Source organism: Suncus etruscus, chromosome 9, assembly GCF_024139225.1.
Source record: "Suncus etruscus isolate mSunEtr1 chromosome 9, mSunEtr1.pri.cur, whole genome shotgun sequence".
NCBI lineage: Eukaryota > Metazoa > Chordata > Mammalia > Eulipotyphla > Soricidae > Suncus > Suncus etruscus.
Window position 1 is genome coordinate 55,723,539 of NC_064856.1, and position 22,286 is coordinate 55,745,824.

The 22,286-nt window shown below is 44.0% G+C and overlaps 1 protein-coding gene across 1 annotated transcript in view; it reads left to right on the plus strand.

Moving 5' to 3' along the window:
* DNHD1 (dynein heavy chain domain 1) overlaps positions 1-22,286 on the plus strand; it is a 103,397-nt gene that overhangs the window by 67,155 nt on the left and 13,956 nt on the right. The window contains exons 23-34 of the mRNA XM_049780636.1: positions 43-2,929; positions 3,065-3,266; positions 3,433-3,625; positions 3,981-4,269; positions 8,197-9,799; positions 9,968-10,176; positions 10,370-10,574; positions 10,648-10,750; positions 15,277-15,426; positions 15,655-15,837; positions 15,964-16,395; positions 16,609-17,104. Coding sequence (XP_049636593.1) covers positions 43-2,929; positions 3,065-3,266; positions 3,433-3,625; positions 3,981-4,269; positions 8,197-9,799; positions 9,968-10,176; positions 10,370-10,574; positions 10,648-10,750; positions 15,277-15,426; positions 15,655-15,837; positions 15,964-16,395; positions 16,609-17,104 — 6,952 coding nt within the window. The remainder of the gene's footprint in view (positions 1-42; positions 2,930-3,064; positions 3,267-3,432; positions 3,626-3,980; positions 4,270-8,196; positions 9,800-9,967; positions 10,177-10,369; positions 10,575-10,647; positions 10,751-15,276; positions 15,427-15,654; positions 15,838-15,963; positions 16,396-16,608; positions 17,105-22,286) is intronic.

Consider the following 22,286-nt stretch of genomic DNA (forward strand, 5'->3'; position numbering starts at 1 on the left):
GCTGCCATTTTAACCTCTTCTTCAACTTTTCTCTCCCCACAGAACTCTCGTTTCCAGGCACTAGATCATCAGTATCGGACCCTGATGCAGATCTCTGTAGTTGATCCCCATATTATGTCACTTATAAAGCCCAGAACCCCCAGGGATCCTGCCTTCCAAGGCCAACAACTACAACAGATGCTGCAAAAAGGCTCAGTGGAGCTAGAAGGCATCATTGCGGCTCTTGAGAATGTGCTCTATGGACTATGTACACAGTTCCCCCGCCTCTTCTTCCTCAGTGACAGTGAGTTGGTGGCCCTGCTCTCTAGCCCACTGGAGTTATCTGAGGCCCAGCGGTGGGTCCAGCGCTGCTTTCCTCATGTGCTTGCTGTGAGCTTCAAGCCTGTTTTAAGAGATAAGAAAAGCCAAGAGGACTGGGAGTCATCTTTGCAGTTGAACTTAAACATACAGACCCAAGAGGAAGCATTTGCAGTTTTAGGAGCAGGTGGAGAGACAGTACAGCTACATGACTCACTTCTTCTGCATCCAGATTTCCCCACATGGCTGGCCTCTCTTGAGAAGTGTCTGCGTTTGACACTTGTGCTCAAGCTACAAGACTGTGTGCTTGCCCGTCTTGCTCTGAGTCCATCCCTTATGGAAGTCTTCCAGCAAGTGCCCCAGCAAAATCAGTCATCCTTACAACAATATGTCCACCATTGTCTGGATTTAGTCCAGGCTTTCCCATGGCAGTGTATGCAGGTGGCAGAGGAGGTGGTATGGTGGGCAGAGATGGAGAAGGATCTGCTTAAGGGGACGCTGACTATGGTTTCCTGGAATGTGCAGAAGCTTGAGGTACTGATATATTTTTTGCGGGCCCAGAGGGCCTCCCAAGGGAGGAAGCCTCTGCTTTCTATCCGCCAAACTAGCCTACTCAGTGCCCTGTTGGTCATGGCAGTTACCCATCGGGATATAGCGCAGTTGCTACAGCAGCAGCGTGTCAGTGATTTAACAGACTTCCACTGGGCCCGCCAACTCAAATACCACCTGGGTTCACCTCAGACCACCAGTCTCAGTCCACTGCAGAGTCTCAAGACTGTTGTAGCTACCAAGGCCTCTCTGACACCAGCTGCATGCTTTATAGAGGTGTTGGGCCGGATTTTCCTATACAATTATGAGTACCTGGGTCCTAGACTGGAGTCTATTCCCAGACTGCTGCCTGAGCGTCCTGCCCTGGTCCTGTTACTGGCCCTGGAAGAGGTGGCCTGTGGGACTCTTTTGGGTCCTAGCGGTGCTGGCAAGACAACCATTGTGAAGAACCTAGCACAGGCCTTGGGCCGCCTACTGGTGGTAATACCCTGCTTATCTCAGATGGAAGCACAAAGCCTGAGCAAGTACCTGAATGGTGCTCTGCAGTGTGGTGCATGGCTCCTATTGAAAGCAGCGCAAAACCTGTCCCTTGGTTTGCTCTCTGCTCTGGGCCAGCGCCTTACTCAACTGTGCCACCTCTATGCCCCACTATACCAGAAGGTTTTCCAAAACCCCAGTACTATCAACCCCACTTACTCCCAGGTTCTTGGTAGTGGCTTCTTTGAGAAACATGATGTGTCCATGCGCCTTGGTTATGGTTGTCTCATGACACTATGTGCCCAGAGTCCTACTGTTCCTGCTAACCTGCACGTTTTAATGCGGCCTGTGTCACTAAAACTACCTGACCTTCACCAGGTGGTAGAGCTGACTCTGCTGGGTGCAGGAATACGTGATGCCTCCCGCATGGCTACCCGCTTATCCAAATTCTTCTCCATGGAGTGTGAACTGATTCCAGGGCCCTTGCCCTACCAATTGCCACTGCTCAGACAGATACTAGAAAACATGATGCATTCGTTGGCCATGACTATGGAGGAGCCAACACCCCAGCATTTCCAGAGTATAGCTGCTGTAGAGGAGGCAGCCCTGCTGCATGCCCTTGTAAACACGCCCCTATTCAATGACATTGATGGGACCCGCCTGCGGAGCCTCTATGAATTGCTTTGTGGGCTCTTCCCAGCTGCTAGCAATGTGCTAGCAGAGCCTCTGCCCTGCAAGCTGAAGAAACCAGTGCTGTTGGAGAAACTGAGGCAAATAGGCCTACATCCATCTCCTGAAATCTTGGAGTCCCTGGGACAGCTGAGCCAATCTCTGGACAACACTGCGGGCATTTTGCTCCTGGGCCCTGCGGGTAGTGGCAAAACCACTTGTTGGCACACCTTATTTAAGATTCAGAACCAGTTGGCCATGGAGAACTACTCAAACAAGGAATTCCAGCCTGTGGAAGTTACTCACCTGTATCCCAGTGTCCTCAGTCCCCAGGAGTTCCTGGGATGGCTAGAGGGGTCCTATTGGCACCAGGGAGTCTTTCCTGGCCTGTTTTACCAGGCTATGGCTACAAAGGAATGGGCATGGAAATCTGTAGGCATGAAGCACTGGATAATATGTGACGGGGTTGCCAGTGCTGCTTGGCTGGACAGTGTGACTTGCCTCCTCAGTCACCCCCCTCAGCTAAGCCTCCCTAGTGGTCAGCAGATAGCACGGCCCCAGGGCACTTTTCTCTTGCTGGAGTTAAGAGATTCTACAGGTGTGGATCCCACTGTAGTGGGCCGTTGCGCCCTAGTGTGGTGTGGTGGAAAGCAAACCTACCAGAGTATGCTTAGTGCCCTGATGGCAGCTCTGCCCCAAGAGTATCAGCTGCAGCAACACACAGTCACTGAACTCAGTCGCATGACCGAAGTGCTGGTACCAGCAACATTGCAATTTCTCACTCAGCTTGGTGCCAACTCTCTGATGCAAGCGCATGGGCAGCAGGCTCCTTGCTCAGGAGTTGCTGAAGTCACCAGCCTGGCTCGTATCCTGCGTTGTCTGCTTAACTCCTGCCTGCAAATAGATGAGAAAGCATATAGTTCAGGTGGGGAAAGAGAAGGGCTAGTCTGAAAGAGAAAGGGAACAGTCAGGTATCTGGGCTCTTGGGTGGATTTGGACCTGGAGACAGAAAGAAGTAATACCCATAACTTATTTTTTCCCTGCCTGCTGCTTTATTTGTATTCTGTTCTGATTCTCACCATGGTGACCTTTGCAGGAAACCTTGGCTATCATGAGCCTGTGACCGAAATCTTCAAGGGTTCAAAGAAAAATATTCTGAAGCAGGCACAGTTTGAAATCAGTGATACATCTGATAAGCACAAGGAGCACTTAGTGGCTATCAGCAGCTTTCTTTTTGCCTTGATCTGGGGCTTAGGAGCCTACCTTCCTTCCAGGTATCTACAGATATGGAGGATGCAGGGGGCTGACATGGGCCAATTCGTGGGAGTCAAAATCCAGGTGACATCCCTTTGGTGGGAGGGGAGGTGGAGTGTTGTTGTCAATGTGTCATGAGTAGAATTGTTACAATGCTCACTTTCATCTTTATCTCCATCTGAGCAGGTTCTGGTTCTCCTTTGATACTTTCCTGAGAGAGGCTATTAGTAGTCTCCCCAACTATCCTGACCTACCAACTTCAGTCTTGGTGTTTGATCTGCACATAAGTCCTCAAACTGGGACACTGGTCCCCTTCACTGGTCAATACCTGGGCAGCCACATCAAGGGATCACTGGGCAATTTCATTCCATCTGTTCAGGTGTGAAACAAGTAGGGCAGTTGCAAGGCTTGGGGGGATTGGGGCTCATGGACATGGTCTAGGGTAGTTCATATTCTAGACCCATCTAGTTGAATGACCCATTCTGAAAACTTTTCCCCTTGAATCACTGTCAGCTATAATTACAAAATTATTGATGATTGAGTTTCAATAACACAATATTCCAACACCCATCCTTTCACCAGCTTACATTTCCCACCATCAGTGTCTCCATAATTGAGTTTTTGTTTTGTTTTGTATTATTCAGCAATGCTCAGGAGTTACTCTTGGCTCTGCACTAAGGAATTACTTCTTCCAGGGCTGGAGAACCACAGTAAACCTTGTTTTTGTCTTGTAGGCCGAACGACTCTTATATGTAGTAGACCTACTTCTGTCAGAGGGATACCCAGTGCTGCTGGCTGGAGAGGAAGCGACAGGGAAATCAGCATTTGTAGAAGTACTTGTGGAGCCCCGCCACCCTTGCACAAACAGTCACATCCATCCTGCCTTTAGCACCATCCACTTTCGCCTTCTACTGAGCCAAGGGATCCAGGGCCAAAAACAGGCTAAACCAGAGACTGGGAAGCATCTGGATTCTAAAGGTTCTCTTCTTTTCCTCCTGGAGGATCTGCACCTAGCAGCATTTGGTGAGTATCTGAGAGTCATTATAATCTCTCTCTCTCTCTCTCTCTCTCTCTCTCTCTCTCTCTCTCTCTCTCTCTCTCTCTCTTTCTCTCTCTCTTTCTCTCTCTTTTTCTCTCTCTCTTTCTCTCTCTCTCTCTCACTCTCTCTCAACTTAGCAATTTTTACTTGGAAGTAAAATCTTAATGCTATTAAATTCACAAATATGCTAATTTATATACCATTTCTATTTATCTAAAACACACAATTTTTTCCTTTTTTTTTTTTTTTTTGTTTTGGGATACACCTGGTAACACTCAGGGGTTACTCCTGGCTATGTGCTGAGAAATTGCTCCTGGCTTGGGGGACCATATGGGACGAACCAGGGGATCAAACCATAGTCTGTCTCAGGCTAGCAGGGGCAAGGCATACACCTTACCACTTGCGCTCCTGCTCTGGCCCCATAAAACACACATTTTTTTTTCCATCAAAGTGAAATGCTTTATTCAAGTACTAATAATTGCAGGTAAAAAAAAAAAGAACATAAAAAGATTCACTATCATAGTTTACAAGCTAGTATACCTGATGTAATGGAAAAAAAAGAGAAAATTACAACAGATAAAAGATCTCAGGAATATATATCTTATTGACACTACATTGTGTTAATCAATAGCTGCACTTTTGCGAACTGTAGCTATGATAGTCCTGAACAAGAAGGGTTTCCTCCTTAACTTTTCTTGATAGCAGATGTGTAAAAACATTCAACTACTTTTAAGGAAATTGTTGCTTAATAAGTGAATAAATACATAGTCTCAACAAAAAATGGAAACTACAAACATAACTAAAGGACATTTTAGAACATGAAATATAGTAATAAATTAAAAAGAAAGGAATGAGAAAGTCTCTGGATGATTTATCAGCTGATTTGGGAGGGCAAGAGTCCGTATGTGGCCTGGGGATAGCTCAGTGGCAAGAGCATCTGCTAAACCTGGGTCACAATTCTGTGCCAGACACTATCAATTAGAATCCCAGAGCTACATGAAATGTGCACTACAACTAGGTAAGTGTAAGTACAACTAAAAAAAAAAAAAAGAGCAGTTCCTCAGTGAGAACCACAGCTCAGGTATGTGAGTACTCCAGCCAGGTGTAGGTAACCGGGTAAGCACTGCAAACCAAGTGTATGAGCACTCGACTAAAGAGTATCGTCCCCGGGCCGGGTAGGTGGCGCTGGAGGTAAGGTGTCTGCCTTGCAAGCGCTAGCCAAGGAAGGACCGCGGTTTGATCCCCCGGCGTCCCATATGGTCCCCCCAAGCCAGGGGCGATTTCTGAACACATAGCCAGGAGTAACCCCTGAGCGTCAAACGGGTGTGGCCCAAAAAAACAAAAAAAAAAAAAAAAAGAGTATCGTCCCCCATGCTGTGAGTCCCACAACAAGTGCACAGATACTACACAAAGTGTGATACCTTTGGTATCAATGTATTAACAACAAAGAAATGCATAACTAATAACTATTGTTATTAATAATAGTCCATCCCTAGTACCACATGGTTCCCCAAGAACTGCCAGAAGTGACCTTTGACACTAGAGTTATTTGTAGCCACTGAGCATTGCTAGATAGGAGTCCAAAAATAAGAGGGGAAAAAAGAAAGATGTATGATTAATAAACAACACATGAAGTGATATTTGATGTTGTTAGTCATCAGTACCTGCAGATTTAAATCACTATAAGATATCGTGAGCCAGTCCTTCTAGCCCTCATCTCTATTATCTCTGGGTGTTATTACAATAGTGTCTTTTTTTTTTTTTTTTGCTTTTTGGGCTTCACCTGGTGATGCTCAGGGTTACTCCTGGCTATGCACTCAGAAATCGCTCCTGGCTCAGGGACCAAATGGGATGCCGGGGATCACACCAACATCTGTCCCAGGCCAGCCGTGTGCAAGGCAAACACCCTACCTCTGTGCTATCGCTCTGGCCCTACTATAATGCCTTTTATTTTTCATAAATCCCACAGATGAGTAAGTCTATTCTGTGTCTATCTCCCTCTGACTTATTTTACTCAGCATAATAGTTTCCATGTCTATTCATGTATAGGAAAATTTCATGACTTCATTATTCCTGACATCAATCCAAAGTTTAGTTAGAGAAATAACTACACTAACAACTATCATGACAATGATAGTGAGTGAAAGAAATAGAATGACTTTCTCAAATTCAGGTAGGGGATAGAGGAGGAAGGAGATGGGGGGGGCATTGCTCGTTGGAATGTTACACTGGTAAGGGGTGTGTGTTCTTTTTTATAACTGAAACCCAACTACAAACATGTTTGTAATTATGGTGATTAAAGATTTTTTGGGGGAAAAATAAAGAATAAAGAAAGTAAGAAAAGTTTCAACAGAAATCACAGAACTAAAGAATTCAGTACCGAGGAGACAGGACAAAAATAAGCAAAACTAGGAAGGCCTGTGTTTACATTCTCCTGCAATCACAGCAAAAATAAAAAATCACTATGAGATAGTACTAATTCACATCTACTAGAAAGATTTAGAAAAACCAATGACAAAAAATGCTTATAAAATGAGAAACTAGGGTTAGAGAGATAACATGGATGTGGGCATTTGCCTTGCTTGCAGAAGGACGTTGGTTTGAATCCCGGCATCCCATATGGTCCCCATATGGTCCCCTGAGCCTGCCAGGAGTGATTTCTGAGCATAGAGCCAGGAGTAACCCCTGAGCCCTGTCAGTTGTGACCCCCCCCCAAAAAAAATGAGAAATTAAAACTTTTTGTGTGTCTGGAGGGCAGCTTGGGTCATACTTAAAAATGCACAAGGGCTTTTACTGGCTCTGTGCCCAAGGGATCAACCACATGTGGTGCCAGGGGTTGAATTGAAATCATACGCATGCAAGGCAAGCACTCTTACCCTTGTACTACCTCTCCAGCCCTAGGGAAACTGACTCATACTTTGTTGGCAGAAATATAAAATGATATGCTCATGATGCAAATAAAAAGTGTAGTAGTTTCTTCACCAAAATGTCATGTACTGGGGCCAGAGAGATAGCTCAGCGGTGGGCGTTTGCCCACAGTTTGCACACAGAAGACTCAGGACTAACGGTGGTTCAAATCCCAGTATCCCATATGGTCCCCCATGCCTCCCAGAAGCGATTTCTGAACGAAGAGTTAGGAGTAATCCCTGAGCACAGCCAGGTGTAACCCAACCCCCCCCCCCCAAAAAAGCCATGTACTTACTATGTGACTTGGATAGGTTACTGATAATTGTTTGTTTACCTAATAAAAAGTAAACACATGTGTATTCTCAAACCACTCAGACATGAATACTCATAGCAACATTCTGAGTAGCTAAAATCTGAAACAATTTCAATACCCATTGGTGTGTTATCAATATATAAAGTGTTTTCTTTTTCTTCTTTTCTTTTCTTCCTTTCTCTTTTTTCTTTTTCTTTCTTTAACTTTTTTCTTTCCTTTTCTCCTTTTCCCTCCCTCCCTCCCTCTTTCCCTTTCTCCCTCCCTCCATCCCTCCCTCCCTTCCATCCTTCCTTCCTTTCTGTTTGTTTTTGGGCCACACTCAGTGGCATTCAAAATTACTCCTAGTTCTGCATTCAGAAGTCGCTCCTGGCAGGCTCGAGGGACTATATGGGATGCTAGGGATTGAACTGGGTCCATCCTGGTTTCATCAAAATGCCCTACCACCATGCTATCACTCCGACCCGGAAGTGTTTTCTTAATAGAAAACTCAGCAATGAAAGGGAACTACTGATACACACAAACCATGAATGAGTGTAAGAGAGATAGGACAATTCAACACCAACCAAACCCCAGCACATCCAATGCACAAAAGCCTTTAGAACTTGATGCCAAAACAGAACCTGGAAAGCAGGAAGTGACTATGTCCTGTGGACATGGGCATTTCCTCACTTTTATTATTCATGTCCCACAGACCCAGTGAAGAATTGCCATCCAGTTTTGGAGATGCTGCGCCAGGCCATGGATGGCACCTTGTATGCCCATGATACTTTGGAGCTACAGATGCTACAGCCTACAGTCAACTTTCTTGCCACTGCCACAGTGCCAAGCTTCTATGAGCAACCAGTATGCCCAAGTCTCTTTCGACTCTTCACAGTGCTGACCTTGAGCAGTGTGACTGAGTCCGTGCTGCAGAGAAGGCATATGTCCAACATCCAGGCCTGGCTTGAGCACTTCCCCTCTGTGGAGCGGGAAGCCAGTCTCTCAAGAGCCTTAGTGCAGGCTTCATTGGAGGCCTGGGAGATTGTCAGCAGCTGCTTTATGCCTTCGCCTCTCCACCCACACTATCGCTTCTCCTTGCACTCCGTAAGTCAGATACTCAGCAGCATGCAGATGCTGCCCATTAGAACAGGCATTCGAGGGTTTCTAGCTGATCCGAGTCACCAGGACCACCTGCAGTGGGTGTCTGGTCTGCGAGGCACCCGTCTGACAATCATGATGACAATGCGCAGCATGGTGCGTCTTTGGTTGCATGAGGCACAGAGAACCTTTTGTGACCGGCTGGACAGCTGCAGGGAACGTTCCTACTGTGCTAAGCTCCTCCTGACAGTAGCTCAGAAGGTCTTCTGCTGTGAGACAGTGCCCATTGACCTGGACAAGGGAGAAGAGGAGGGAGAGGAGGAAGAGGTAGAGGAGGAAGAAAAAGTGCCTGAAGTGGAGTCTGAAGGGGAATTGGCCCAGTGGGAGGACTTAAGCAACAGTGGTAGTGAGGCAGAGGATGATCTGGATGCATATGGCCTGCAGTTCTCCACAGCCTTGCCCTCCTCTGGACCATTTTCCACACTAGCAGTCAAGAAGAAGGCCACAGAGAACATCAGCCAGAATATAATCCAGGAGGAAAGAAGAAAGTCCACCTGCTATAAATTAAAGACAAGGAAGTCTAAGATTTGGTGGCAGAAGACACCCCCGACAGACTTGGGCTCACCCCTGTTGCTACCAGTACTAATACTCTGTCCCCAGGAAAATCTTTCAGACATGGTCTTTAGTCAAGAGCTGACAGTAGGGCATAGCAATGAGAACTCCAAATTGTACCTAGAACGGCAGTGGGTTATGCTGGAAGAGCAGCTGGCTTCTGCAGCTGCTCAACTAAAGCTGAACCCCAACCTTGCTCAGTGCCATGCCATGGTCCAACATGTGGCCCGCCTGGTACGCGTGCTAGCCAGGCCTGGGCAGCATGGCCTACTGCTTGCTGGGTCTTTGGGTACGGGGCGCCGTACCGCCATCACTTTGGCAGCTGGCATTTGTCAGGCTCGTCTCTTCCATTTGCCTGAAGCATCTGAGGAGGCCACTCTGCAATGTCTGAAGGATGCCAGCTGGCATGCTGGTGCATTTGGCCAGCCAGTGGCCCTGCTGGTATCCAGGGGTGTGGATCTTCATACCCTTCATCGCCTGCTGGCCCTGGCCAACTCAGGCAGCTTCCCTGCCCAGTACTCAGAGGCAGATTTGAACAGAATTGAGGAACATATGTCCAGAGATAACATCAAGCAGAGCATCAGGAAGGAAATGCCATTGCAGAGGTGAGGCCAAGAACCTAATACCATGGTTATCTCTGATCTTGCTTCATCCTGGCCAAAAGGGAAAAGAAATCTAAAGGCCATTGCAAGAGTTAAGATCGTAGATAAAGAGTTATGGTTGGGCCTAGGCCTGGGTGGTAGGAGGACATCATATAAGCCACTGTACCACAGGTTCTACCATCAAGTGTGCAGCCACCTGCACATGTTCTTCCTGATCGAAGATGATCAGGCCCAGAAGCACCTGCCTTGTACTCTCTTCCTGAGACTCCTTAAACTGACCATTGCCAGCATAGACCGCTATGAACCATGGGACCAAGATTCTCTGGTCAGTGTGGCCCAGAACTACCTGAAGGAAGTTCAGAGTCTACCTCAGGATAGCGGTGAGCATTTTAAAACTATCTTCAACACTACCAAGCCAAGTTCTAAGCAGGATTAGGACATAAGTCAGTCTCTGTAGATTCTAATGAGTTTTCTCCTTTTCTCCCCTCATTCCTCAGCATCTGAGAATCTCTTGTCTTTCCCTTTCTCTTACCTTTGCCCTACAAGTCCAGACTAAAGTCATGTTCCTTTCAGATCCTGTGAAGTTCCCAGACTTCCAGGCCTCAGTTATGAATATAGCCAAAGCCATGGCTTTTATCCATGCATCGGCTGCTGCTTACCAAGGATATCTGTGCCCGCAATTGCCACTCGTAACCCCCAAGACCTTCCTAGATTTCCTAGATACTTTCAACCTAATACAGAAACAGATGAGTCAGAGGATGAAGATGAAAGCCCAGCGGTGAGTAGCCCCATTTTCTGTGCAGTACATTCTGTTCACATACATTCTCTCAACTGACACATTGTGTCTCCAGGATCCAGACTGCTCTAGAAAATCTGGGAACTCTGCTACAGCAGCACAATACCTATACCAACTTGATTTCCAACTTGGAAGAGCAATTAAAAGACTCTCGTAAGGTAAAGGGGAGAAAATATGAAGCAAAGTAGAAACCAAAAGAGATTAGAGGAACAATCCAACTAAATTCTAGTTCTCCAGAGTTCCTTTCACTAGAAAACCTAATTCCTGCTACACTGTCCTTTAGAGCTCAGTCTAAAAGTTCCTTTAGGCTCTATTGAGACTAGATGGATTTTCGAAACACATGAATTCCAAGTGTCTGATTCTAACTGTTCTCAGTACATTCATTGTGTGAGCTTTCAGGATCTCTCTAGAGACCCATCAGGGCTGGGGCATCAATTACTCTGAAGATTATCTCTCACTTGCGTCTTCTCCTTTGAAATCTTTGCCACTGCCAGTGACATTTGTAATACCTGTCATCTTTTCCATTACTGTTTTGTTTCGTATACTTTCTTCCATAAAAACACCAATACACAGGTGGTTGTATATGTGAGGAAGAGTGGGTGGGTGGCAGTTGGCCAATTTATTTTATTTGTTTATTTATTTATTTATTTGGGGGGGGGCACATCAGGCAGCGCTCAGGGGTTACTGTTGACTGGCTCTGTGCTCAGAAATAGCTCCTGGCAGACATGGGGGACCATAAGAGATGCCAGGATTCAAACCACCATTTGTCCTGGGTCGGCTGCTTGCAAGGCAAATGCCCTACTGCTGTGCTATCTCTCCAGCCCTGGACAACTTATTTTTAAGCATAGAAGCAGAAATAGATTTAGATAGTAGTATATGAAGCAACAATGTTCTGAATGTTCTGTCATGGACCCCTTGCAAAGAATTTCCCATTGACCTGTTTTTCTCCTCCTACTTCCCAATACCTGCTTTACTTAACCATCTCTACTTTTCCTTTTAGCTGTTCCTCAAATTGTATGTGATATTATATGTGATATATTTCCCCCCAAGTTCATACCTAATACCTAATTGGGAAGAACAAATTTTTCTCTTTGCTTGCTTGTTTTTGGTTTGGGGTACCATACCTGGTAATGCTCAGGGATTACTTCTGGCTCTGCTCTCAGGAATCACTCCTGGCAGTGTTTGGGGATCAAACTTGGGTCACCACAAAAAGGCAAATGTTGTTTGCCTGTTGTTCTGTCGAAGGGTGGTTTTCTTTCTTGAATGAACAAATCTCTCATCTCTAGCTAAAACAGATGAAAGTAGTCATCACACCTTCTATAACCAAATCCTGTCAAATAAAGGTGTTGGCCCAAAATAAAAAGAAGTATTTCCCCTTTTACTTTATTTTTAGAAAGATAAATTCTGAAATTGACCCTTCTCTAGCCCCTTTCCTGCTACATAAATCCTGATGTGCAGTTGACATTTTATTTTATTTATTTATTTATTTTTTATTTATAATATCTTTATTTAAGCATCTTGATTACAAATATGATTGTGATTAGGTCTCAGTCATGTAAAGAACACCCCCCTTCACCAGTGCAACATTCCCACCACCAATATCCCAAATCTCCCTCCATCCCACCCCACCCCCACCTGTACTCTAGACAGGCTTTCCAGTTCCCTCATTCATTCACATGATTATGGTAGTTCTCTGTGTAGTTATATCTATAACTTTACTCACCACTCTTTGTGGTGAGCTTCATGAAGTGAGCTGGAAGTTCCAGCCCTCCTCTCATTGTCTCTGAGGATTGTTGCAAAAATGACTTTTATTTTTCTTAAAACCCATAGATGAGTGAGACTATTCTGCGTCTCTCTCTCTCTCTCTCTCTCTCTCTCTCTCTCTCTCTCTCTCTCTCTCTCTCTCTCTCTCTCTCTCTCTCTCTCTCTCTCTCCTTCTCTGACTTATTTCACTCAGCATGATAGATTCCATGTACATCCATGTATAGGAAAATTTCATGACTTCATCTCTCCTGACGGCTGCATAATATTCCATTGTGTATATGTACCATAGTTTCTTTAGCCATTCATCTGTTGAAGGGCATCTTGGTTGTTTCCAGAGCCTGGCTATTGTGAATAGTGCTGCAATAAATATAGGTGTGAGGAAGGGGTTTTTGTATTGTATTCTTGTGTTCCTAGGGTATATCCCTAGGCAGTTGAAATTTTAGAGACACTTAACAGAGAAGTGATCTCATATCAACCCACAGTGAATTAATTTGGCTCACTGGACTCACAGAGTAAACTACTCCAGTGACCTAGTCTGCTTCTTCAAATGGGTGCCCTTAGGATTTTCAGCCAGTGTGGGACAAAATTTAGGGGCACAGTTGGAACTGTATTCAGGGATGCAGTTTTGTTTTTAGATTTATGTTTGGGGGTCACACTCAGCAGTGCTCATGGCTTACTACTGGCTCTGTACTTGGAGATCACTCCTAGTAGAGTTTGAGGGATCTATCATATGGGATGCTGGGGATACAGAACACAGGTTGGCTGCATGAAAGGAAAGCTTTCTATTTTCTGTAATATTGATTCATCCCTCAAGGGACACAGTTTTTATTGTGTTTTCTATTAAGGATATAAAGGATATTAATTCCTTGGAGATTCTCATGGAACTGGGAAAGTCTACAGATCTGAAAATTCCTATCTTAAAGAATAAGACTGTTTTAAAGAATAAGTTTTAAAGAATAAGACTGTTTTCCAAATTCCAGTTTCTTGTCCTGGCCCCACCTTCCCCAAGATGATTAATACCAGAAATTGTTGGTCTGTTGTAGGGGTACATGTTTGCCTTTCATTTAGACCAAGAATATCAGAATATAAGAAGCCTAAGTTTTCTTATGATAATTAGAGTCTCAGATATTCCTACCACATGATGGCAGATCCCTTAGTCATTTCATGGCACAATTTTAATGATGTGCTTCTGTCAGTGTTCCCACCCCAGGAAATGGCATCATCACCTATTAATCATTTAAGCAAAATCCTGGGAGTTACTCTGTATTTCTCCACATCGTTTCCTCTTTCATATTTACTTGGTTCACTTACTTATTAATGTGCTCTAAAGATTAATTTGAATTCACACTTTATAATTTTTAGCTAGGCATTCAGCAATATCTATGTCTCTACCTATATTTAGGGATAAATAGCATCTTTGCCACACATTTCTATTGTGGCTAATTTTTTGGGGGGGGTCACACCCAGCAGTGCTCAGGGGTTACTTCTGGCTCTACGCTCAGAAATCACTCCTGCAGGCTTGGGGGACCATATGGGATGCCAGGATTTGAACCACCGACCTTCTGCATGCAAGGCAAATGCCTACCTCCATGCTATCTCTCCAGCCCCAAGAAATCTGTAACTGGCTGTGATTAATTAATTGTAAACACTACTGCACTTGGACCAGACAGGTGGCTAATTTTTTAACCACTTTATTTTGAGAGACCTACCCATGCTCAGGAGACTAGGAGGTCAAAGCCTGAAAGATTCTGCAAATTAGGTCAGCAGTTCAGTGTTATGGGTCATCTCAGTGGTGTTCAGAAGCTTCCAGGGTTACTCCTGTGATGCTTATGAACCCCCAGGCCTAAACTAGAGATAATACTCAAGAGGTCATATGGTGCTGAGGGCTGAACCTGGGTCAAGTGCTTGTAAGGCATGCACCCCAACACCTATACTATTTTTATGCCTCTGCATCTTACCTCCCTCCCTCCCTCCCTCCCTCCCTCCCTCCCTCCCTCCCTCCCTCCCTCCCTCCCTCCCTCCCTTCCTTCCTTCCTTCCTTCCTTCCTTCCTTCCTTCCTTCCTTCCTTCCATAAAACTGAGATCCAAAGAAACTTTCCTAACTTATCAAGATTGTAGAAGGATTTGATAATATTTTACATATAAAGTTCAGGGGTCACTTCTGGCTCTGAGTCCAGGAATTATTCTTGGCAGTCTCGGGGGACCTTATGGGATATGGGGGATCAAATCAGGGCCGGTCATGTGTGAGGTAAGCACCTTACCACTCTTTTATCATCCTGGCCCCAATATATTTACTTTGGAGGCATGTAATTAATGTCTGATGGGACAGGAAAGCTCTGTGATATTGAGGAAGCGGTGTCCTCCTCAATCTTCAACAGATGGATATATGTCTGTGGTGTTTAGGAGAGAATCTGGTTATAAAGAGATTTGGAAGTTTCCTGAATGTAGGTGGCATCCAAAACAAGAGATTGGGAAGGGAGCATAACAGTGTAGTGAGATGAAAAGAGGACTCTGAAACACTTGCTGAGGAATGTTTAAGTATGGCAGAGGAAGAGACTGATATGGAATAGTCAAAGAAAATGGAGAAAGACAAAAGGAAATATAGTGTCATGCAGTCAAGAAGGGGAAATAGTTATTGCCAGGTGTGGCCCCAAAACATCCCTCACCAAACCAAACCAAACAAAACAAAAAGCCAAAACACACACACACACACACACACACACACACACACACACACACACAAAAACCACCCCAAACATCACCACTTGGATGTGTGTATTACTCACTAAAAGTAATTGACAGTTCTAGATTCCAGTATTTGTTTATGACCTATTTGGAGTAACAAGCTCAGGGTCTGCTTTTGGGGGACTTCCCACCTGGGCCAGGATCTGGAGTTGCAGAGATGGATCTCTGTTCACAGACCCTCATCTCACTAAGCCAGCAGCTAGAGCAAAACAAGCTTCAGTACCACCAGCAGCTGGTAGTGTGTCAGCAGCAAGAGAATCTCATTGAGAACTTGACCAACCAAAGAGATACTCTTCGGCTCCATTATGAGACTTTCCTGGAGCAGGTAGGTCTAACAGATCCTCTTCCGGTGGAAACAGTCCTTCATAGGTCACCCAGAGGCAAGTATATGGCGATTTATCTTGGAGTCTCCTTGGGGAGGGAGCAAAGGTAATAATAGGATGGGAATGGTTCTTTTTGAGGACTTCTAGAAGGAGATTCCCTCTCTGAAAAACACCTTGGAGAAAGAGGAACATTTTAGGAACTCATTTTCAATGCATTTCTCACCCTTTAGATGGGCACAGCATTTCTGAAGCCCCTCAATCAGCTTCAGATGACTGACTTTGAGGAGATAAGGAGCTATCGAGCTCCACCAGAATCTGTGGTCCAGGTGACTAATGCAGTATGTATGCTGTTCCATCGTGAAGGGGGCTGGTCCAGTGCCAAACAACTGTTATGTTCTGAGGATTTTTATCAGGTAGGAAGAGAAGAGAGGAAAGAGAAGAGGGGGGAAGAGGAGAGGGTAGATGTCATAGGCCTAGACTCTCCAGACAAGGCTCAGAGCATCTTTGTCTTTCCTTGCCTCTCTTGATACTATCTCCAGGAGCTGGTATTCTTTCCCAAGGAGAAGATGACAGACTCAGAGTTGATCAAATTACATCAAACTCTTCAGGGTCCAGGTATGAGTGAGGAAGCTTTGCGTGAAGTAAGCCTGCCTGTGGCCAACCTGGCAGCATGGCTCTGGGCCATTGTGTGTTATAAGTCTGCAGAACAACGAGGACAGCCCACTCGCCAGCTGCTGGAGCAGGTGGAAGCCACACTGGCTCAGGAGCAGGCCCGCCTGGGGAACTACCAGCTCCAGGCCCAGAAGATGCTAGAGCAAATTAAGACACTGCTCAAGAAGATCCAGGACATCCAGAAATCCTACAACAGTTTATTAGAGGATCTTAACTGGGCTCAGTGTGGTCAGTATCACAAGTGGCCTGTTAAAGCTGCATTGCTGACTCCCAGATACTCCTGGACTTCTGAACTCCAGGTAATCAGTCCCTCCAAAGCTCCCCATTTTCCCTCAGCTAAATTTCTCTACCACTGTTCCTGTCTTCCTGCTCCTTCCTGGGCCCTCACTGCCTTCCTTGTTCCCACTCCTCCCTCCTGGCCATGCGTTCCTCCATACCCTGTCTTGCCCCTTCCCTCTATATTCCCTCCTTGCTAGCCTATATATATCCTCTGGTCTTTCCTTCCACACCAGAAAGTAAAGAAGCTCTGCAGTACTGTATTTGGTGATGCTCTCCTGTGTTCGGCAGCCATCATCTACCTGGGCCCCTTCCCACCATTGCGACGGCAGGAGATCCTGGACAAGTGGCTGGCTCTGTGTCAGGGCTATGAGGAGACCCTGGGCCCAGATGATGTGGCGCAGGCAATAAGGCAAAAGCAGAATCCTAGCATGCCACCAAAGGCTCTCCTGTCTACATGCTCTCCCTTCAACCTTCTGACCTTGATGAGCTCTGAATCAGAACAATTTCAGTGGGACAGAGACCTGAAGCCCCAGGCAAAGTCAGCTCGAGTGGTAGGCCTACTCATTCGAAGTCACTCTCACTATTATAGTTGTCGTTGGCCTCTGCTGCTTGACCCCAGCTACCAGGCCCTCATCTGGCTGAAGCCACTGCCTCTGGAAGAGATGAAAACCCTGGACTTTTCGCTTGACAAAAGCAGAGGTAAAATCGAGTTAAACACAGTCTTCTCGGGTATTTGAACTGCCAAATATTCTAAGTTACAGACACTAATTTTTTTTTTTTTTTTTTTTTTTTTTGGTTTTTGGGTCACGCCCAGGAGCGTTCAGGGGTTACTTCTAGCTCGCTCCTGGCAGGCTCGGGGGACCATATGGGATATCTGGATTCAAACTACCATCAGTCCTGGGTTGGTTGCTTGCAAGGAAAACACCCTACCGTTGTGCTATCTCTCGAGCCCCAAAACACACTAAATTTTTGTGGAAGGGGTCTTTCAGATTCACAAACCTACATAACATTAATAAATTTGGTAATTTTTTACTTGTTGTAACCATGATACTGAGTCTCCTAGATGACTTGTCCTGGGGCCGGGAAGGTGGTGGTAGAGGTAAGGTGTCTGCCTTGCAAGCGCTAGCCAAGGATCAGGACCACGGTTCGATCCCCCGGCGTCCCATATGGTCCCCCCAAGCCAGGGGCGATTTCTGAGCACATAGCCAGGAGTAACCCCTGAGCGTCAAACGGGTGTGGCCCCAAAACCAAAAACAAACAAACAAACAAAAAAATAGATGTTCTACTTCTCTGATCTGCTCAACAATACTGGAAACGGCCTACAGCTAAGAGCATTGTTATCCCAATTTACCCTACTCTTATTATATCATGGCTACTAATATTAAAGCCTATCCCTTTGCTTTACAGTATGACTTTCTGTTATGCCCATAGGTCATTGCAAAAAGCACTCATTGTATGGGACTGAGGAAATAATATAGAGTTTAGGTTGATGAAAGGTGCCCAGGTTTGATCCCCAGCACTACATAGACCTCCACTTTCACTTGTGACCCTGGAGGCTCCCAAGCACTGCTGAGTTGGCCTCGATGAATCTGGTCACTGCAGGGTCAAGTAGCATTGCTTTTTTTTTTTTTTTTTTTTATAATTTTTTGTTTCGTTTTTGGGTCATAACCGGCAGCACTCAGGGGTTACTACTGGCTCTATGCTCAGAAATCGCCCCTGGCAGGAACAGGCAAACGCCTTACCTCCATGCTATCTCTCCGGCCCCAGCATTGCTTCTTCTGACCCTCATACTGAACCACCTCAGTATGAGGCCCTGAGGCCTTCCAAACACTATTGGGAGATTCTCTTCCCCTCCAACAAATGACCATAATACAACCATCTGATATATAATTATAAATGAGTAACCCCTACAGAATAGTCACACTATTTATTAGTTAATTGCAAGTACATTATAATACTTGACAATAATAGTAGGGGCCAGAGAGATAGCACAGTGGTAGGGCATTTGCCTTGCATGCAGCTGATTTGGGACAGATGGTGGTTCGAATCCCGGCATCCCATATAGTCACCTGTGCCTGACAGGAGCGATTTCTGAGCACGGAGCCAGGAGTGACTCCTCAGTGAGTCCCCCCACCAAAAAATATAAGACAGTAATAGTAAGTCAAATTAGCATCATTTCACTGACTATTGAGCGAATTCTTGTACAATTGGTTTGATTGCTCTGAATTCTAATTAATAGATACATTTTTTCTTGTCTATTATTCCCAGAGTTATCTTTAATGAGAAGCTGGGCAAGATACCCTAGCTTGTAGCTCTTCTACATTAAATATACACTTCCTGTTGAATAAAGTTTGGAGGTTTATAATAACTCATAATTCATAATCAAATGTCAGAATTTTTTTACTGGGACCACAGAGAATGACTTTGGATTGGATAACCGAGTATGTCTGGAACCTTAAAGTTAGTCTTATGCCAGAATATTTCATGGGTAAGGCCTCCCTGTTTTTAGACAAAAGGTTTTTCCTTTCTATTTCCACGATATTTTGCTGTACCTATGCAAACAACAACTGCCACACACACCTTTCTTATTGTATTATTTTTATCTCTAATCTTTAAAAAAAGAGCTTACATAAACCTTCTGCTATGATAACAATGACTTTATTGGAGATATAATAATTTTCACAAATATACTTGTTACTGAACTTTTTCTTTATTCTTCTCTTCCCTTTTATTTTTCTTTCTATTTATTAATAATTTTGCTTTCTGTCATCATGAAATAAATGTATTATGATTAGTTATGTCAACTATGTGATGCATTTTGTTTAAGTAAAAAAAGAAAAATTGCCGGAAACCTTGATATATTCAGATTATTGAATTTTTTTAAAAATAATATTTTTATTTAAGTGCTTTGATTACAGACATGATTGTAGTTTGGTTTCAGTCATATAAGGAACACCCCCCATCACCTGTTTAACATTCCCATCACCAATGCTCCTCATCTCCTTCCTACTCTGTCTGTATTCGAGACATTCTACTTCTCTCACTCATTAACAATGTTATGATAATTGTCAGTGTAGTTATTTGTCTAACTGCACTCACCACTCTTAGTGATGCGCTTCACATCATGAGCCAGTCCTTCCAGGCTTCATCTCTATTGTCTATTGTCTCGATTTCAATAATTTTATTTTTCTTAAAACCCTTAGATGAGTGAGAGACTATTCTGTGTCTACCTCTCTTCCTTTGACTTATTTCACTTAGCATAATTGATTCCATGTATAGGAAAATTTCATGACTTCATCTCTCCTTATAGCTGCATAATATTCCATTGTGTATATGTACCATGTTTTCTTTAGCCATTCATCTGTTGAAGGCCATCTTGGTTGTTTCTAGAATTATTGTGAATAGTGCTGGAATGAATATAGGTGTGAGAAAGGCATTTTTGTATTGTATTGTTGTGTTCCTAGGGTATATCCCTAGGAGTGGTATAGCTGGATCATATGGAACTTCAATTTTCAGTTTTTTGAGGAATCTCCATATTGTTTTCTATAAAGGCTGGACAAGATGGCATTCCCACCATCAGTGAGTGAAGGCAAGTTCCTTTCTCACCACATTCCCACCAGCACTGATTGTTCTTGTTCTTTGTGATGTTTGCCAGTCTCTGTGGCTATATACTTGAATTAGATGTTTTTTTCTTGTAAATTTCTGTCAGTGCCTTGTATATTTTGGAGATTAGCCCCTTATCTGATGGGTATTGGGTGAATAGTTTCTCCCACCCAGTGGGTGGCTCTTGTATCCTGGGCGCTATTTCCTTTGAGGTGCAGAAGCTTCTCAGCTTAATATATTCCCATCTGTTAATCTCTGCTTTCACTTGCTTGGAGAGTGCAGTTTCCTCCTTGAATATGCCTGTAGTCTCAATGTCCTGAAGTGTTTTGCCTATGTGTTGTTCTATATATCTTATGGTTTCGGGTCTGATGTCGAGGTCTTTAAGCCATTTGGATTTTACATTTGTACATGTTGTTAGCTGGGGGTCTAAGTTCAATTTTTTGCAAGTGGCTAGCCAGTTGTGCCAACACCATTTGTTGAAGAGGCTTTCTTTGCTCCATTTAGGATTTCTTGCTCCTTTATCAAAAATTAGGTGATTGTATGTCTGGGGAACATTCTCTGAGTATTCAAGCCTATTCCACTGATCTGAGGGCCTGTCTTTATTCCAATACCATGCTGTTTTGATAACTATTGCTTTGTAGTACAGTTTATTTTTATTATTTTTTTTGTTTTGTTTTTGGGCCACACCCGGCAGTGCTCAGGGGTTACTCCTGGCTGTCTGCTCAGAAATTGCTCCTGGCAGGCACGGGGGACCATATGGGACACCGGGATTCGAACCAACCACCTTTGGTCCTGGATCGGCTGCTTGCAAGGCAAAGGCCGCTGTGCTATCTCTCCGGGCCCTGTAGTACAGTTTAAAGTTGGGGAAAGTAATTCTTTTTCCCAATGATTGCTTTAGCTATTCTAGGGTGTTTATTGTTCCATGTGAATTTCAAAAGTGCCTGATCCACTTCTTTGAAGAATGTCATGGGTATCTTTAGAGGGATTGCATTAAATCTGTACAATGCTTTGGGGAGTATTGCTATTTTAATGATGTTAATCCTGCCAATCCATGAGCAGGGTATGTGCTTCCATTTCCGCGTGTCCTCTCTTATATCTTGGAGAAGAGTTTTATAGTTTTCTTTGTATAGGTCCTTCACATTTTTAGTCAAGTTGATTCCAAGATATTTGAGTTTGTGTGGCACTATTGTGAATGGGGTTGTTTTCTTAATGTCCATTTCTTCCATATTACTATTGGTATATAGAAAGGCCATTGATTTTTGTGTGTTAATTTTGTAGACTGCCACCTTGCTATATGAGTCTATTGTTTCTAGAAGCTTTTTGGTAGAGACTTTAGGGTTTTCTAGGTAGAGTATCATGTCATCTGCAAACAGCGAGAGCTTGACTTCTTTCTTTCCTATCTGGATTCTCTTGATATCTTTTTCTTGCCTAATCGCTATAGTGAGTACTTCCAGTGCTATGTTGAATAGGAGTGGTGAGAGAGGACAGCCTTGTCCTGTGCCAGAATTTAGAGGGAAGGCTTTTAGTTTTTCTCCATTGAGGACAATATTTGCCTCTGGCTTGTGGTAGATGGCCTTAACTATATTGAGAAAGGTTCCTTCCATTCCCATCTTGCTGAGAGTTTTGATCAAGAATGGGTGTTGGACCTTATCAAATGCTTTCTCTGCATCTATTGATATGATCATGTGATTTCTATTTTTCTTGTTGTTGATGTTGTGTATTATGTTGATAGATTTATGGATGTTAAACCAGCCTTGCATTCCTGGGATGAAACTTACTTGATCGTAGTGGATGATCTTCTTAATGAGGCATTGAATCCTATTTGCCAGGATTTTGTTGAGGATCTTTGCATCTGTATTCATCAGCGATATTGGTCTGTAATTTTCTTTTATGGTAGCATCTCTGTCTGGTTTAGGTATCAAGGTGATGTTGGCTTCATAAAAGCTATTTGGAAGTGTTCTTGTTTTTTTGATTTCATGAAAGAGTCTTGCAAGGATTGGTAGAAGTTCCTCTTGAAAGGTTTGAAAGAATTCATTAGTAAATTCATCTGGGCCTAGACTTGTTTTTGGGCAGATATTTGATTACTGTCTTAATTTCCTCAATAGTGATGGGTGTGTTTAGATATGCTACATCCTCTTCATTTAACCGTGGAAGATTATAAGAGTCCAAAAAATTATCCATTTCTTCCAGGTTTTCATTTTTATTGAAAGAGTTTCTCAAAGTAGTTTCTGATTACCCTTTGGATCTCTACCATATCAGTAGTGATCTTTCCTTTTTCATTCCTAATACAAGTTATCAAGTTTCTCTC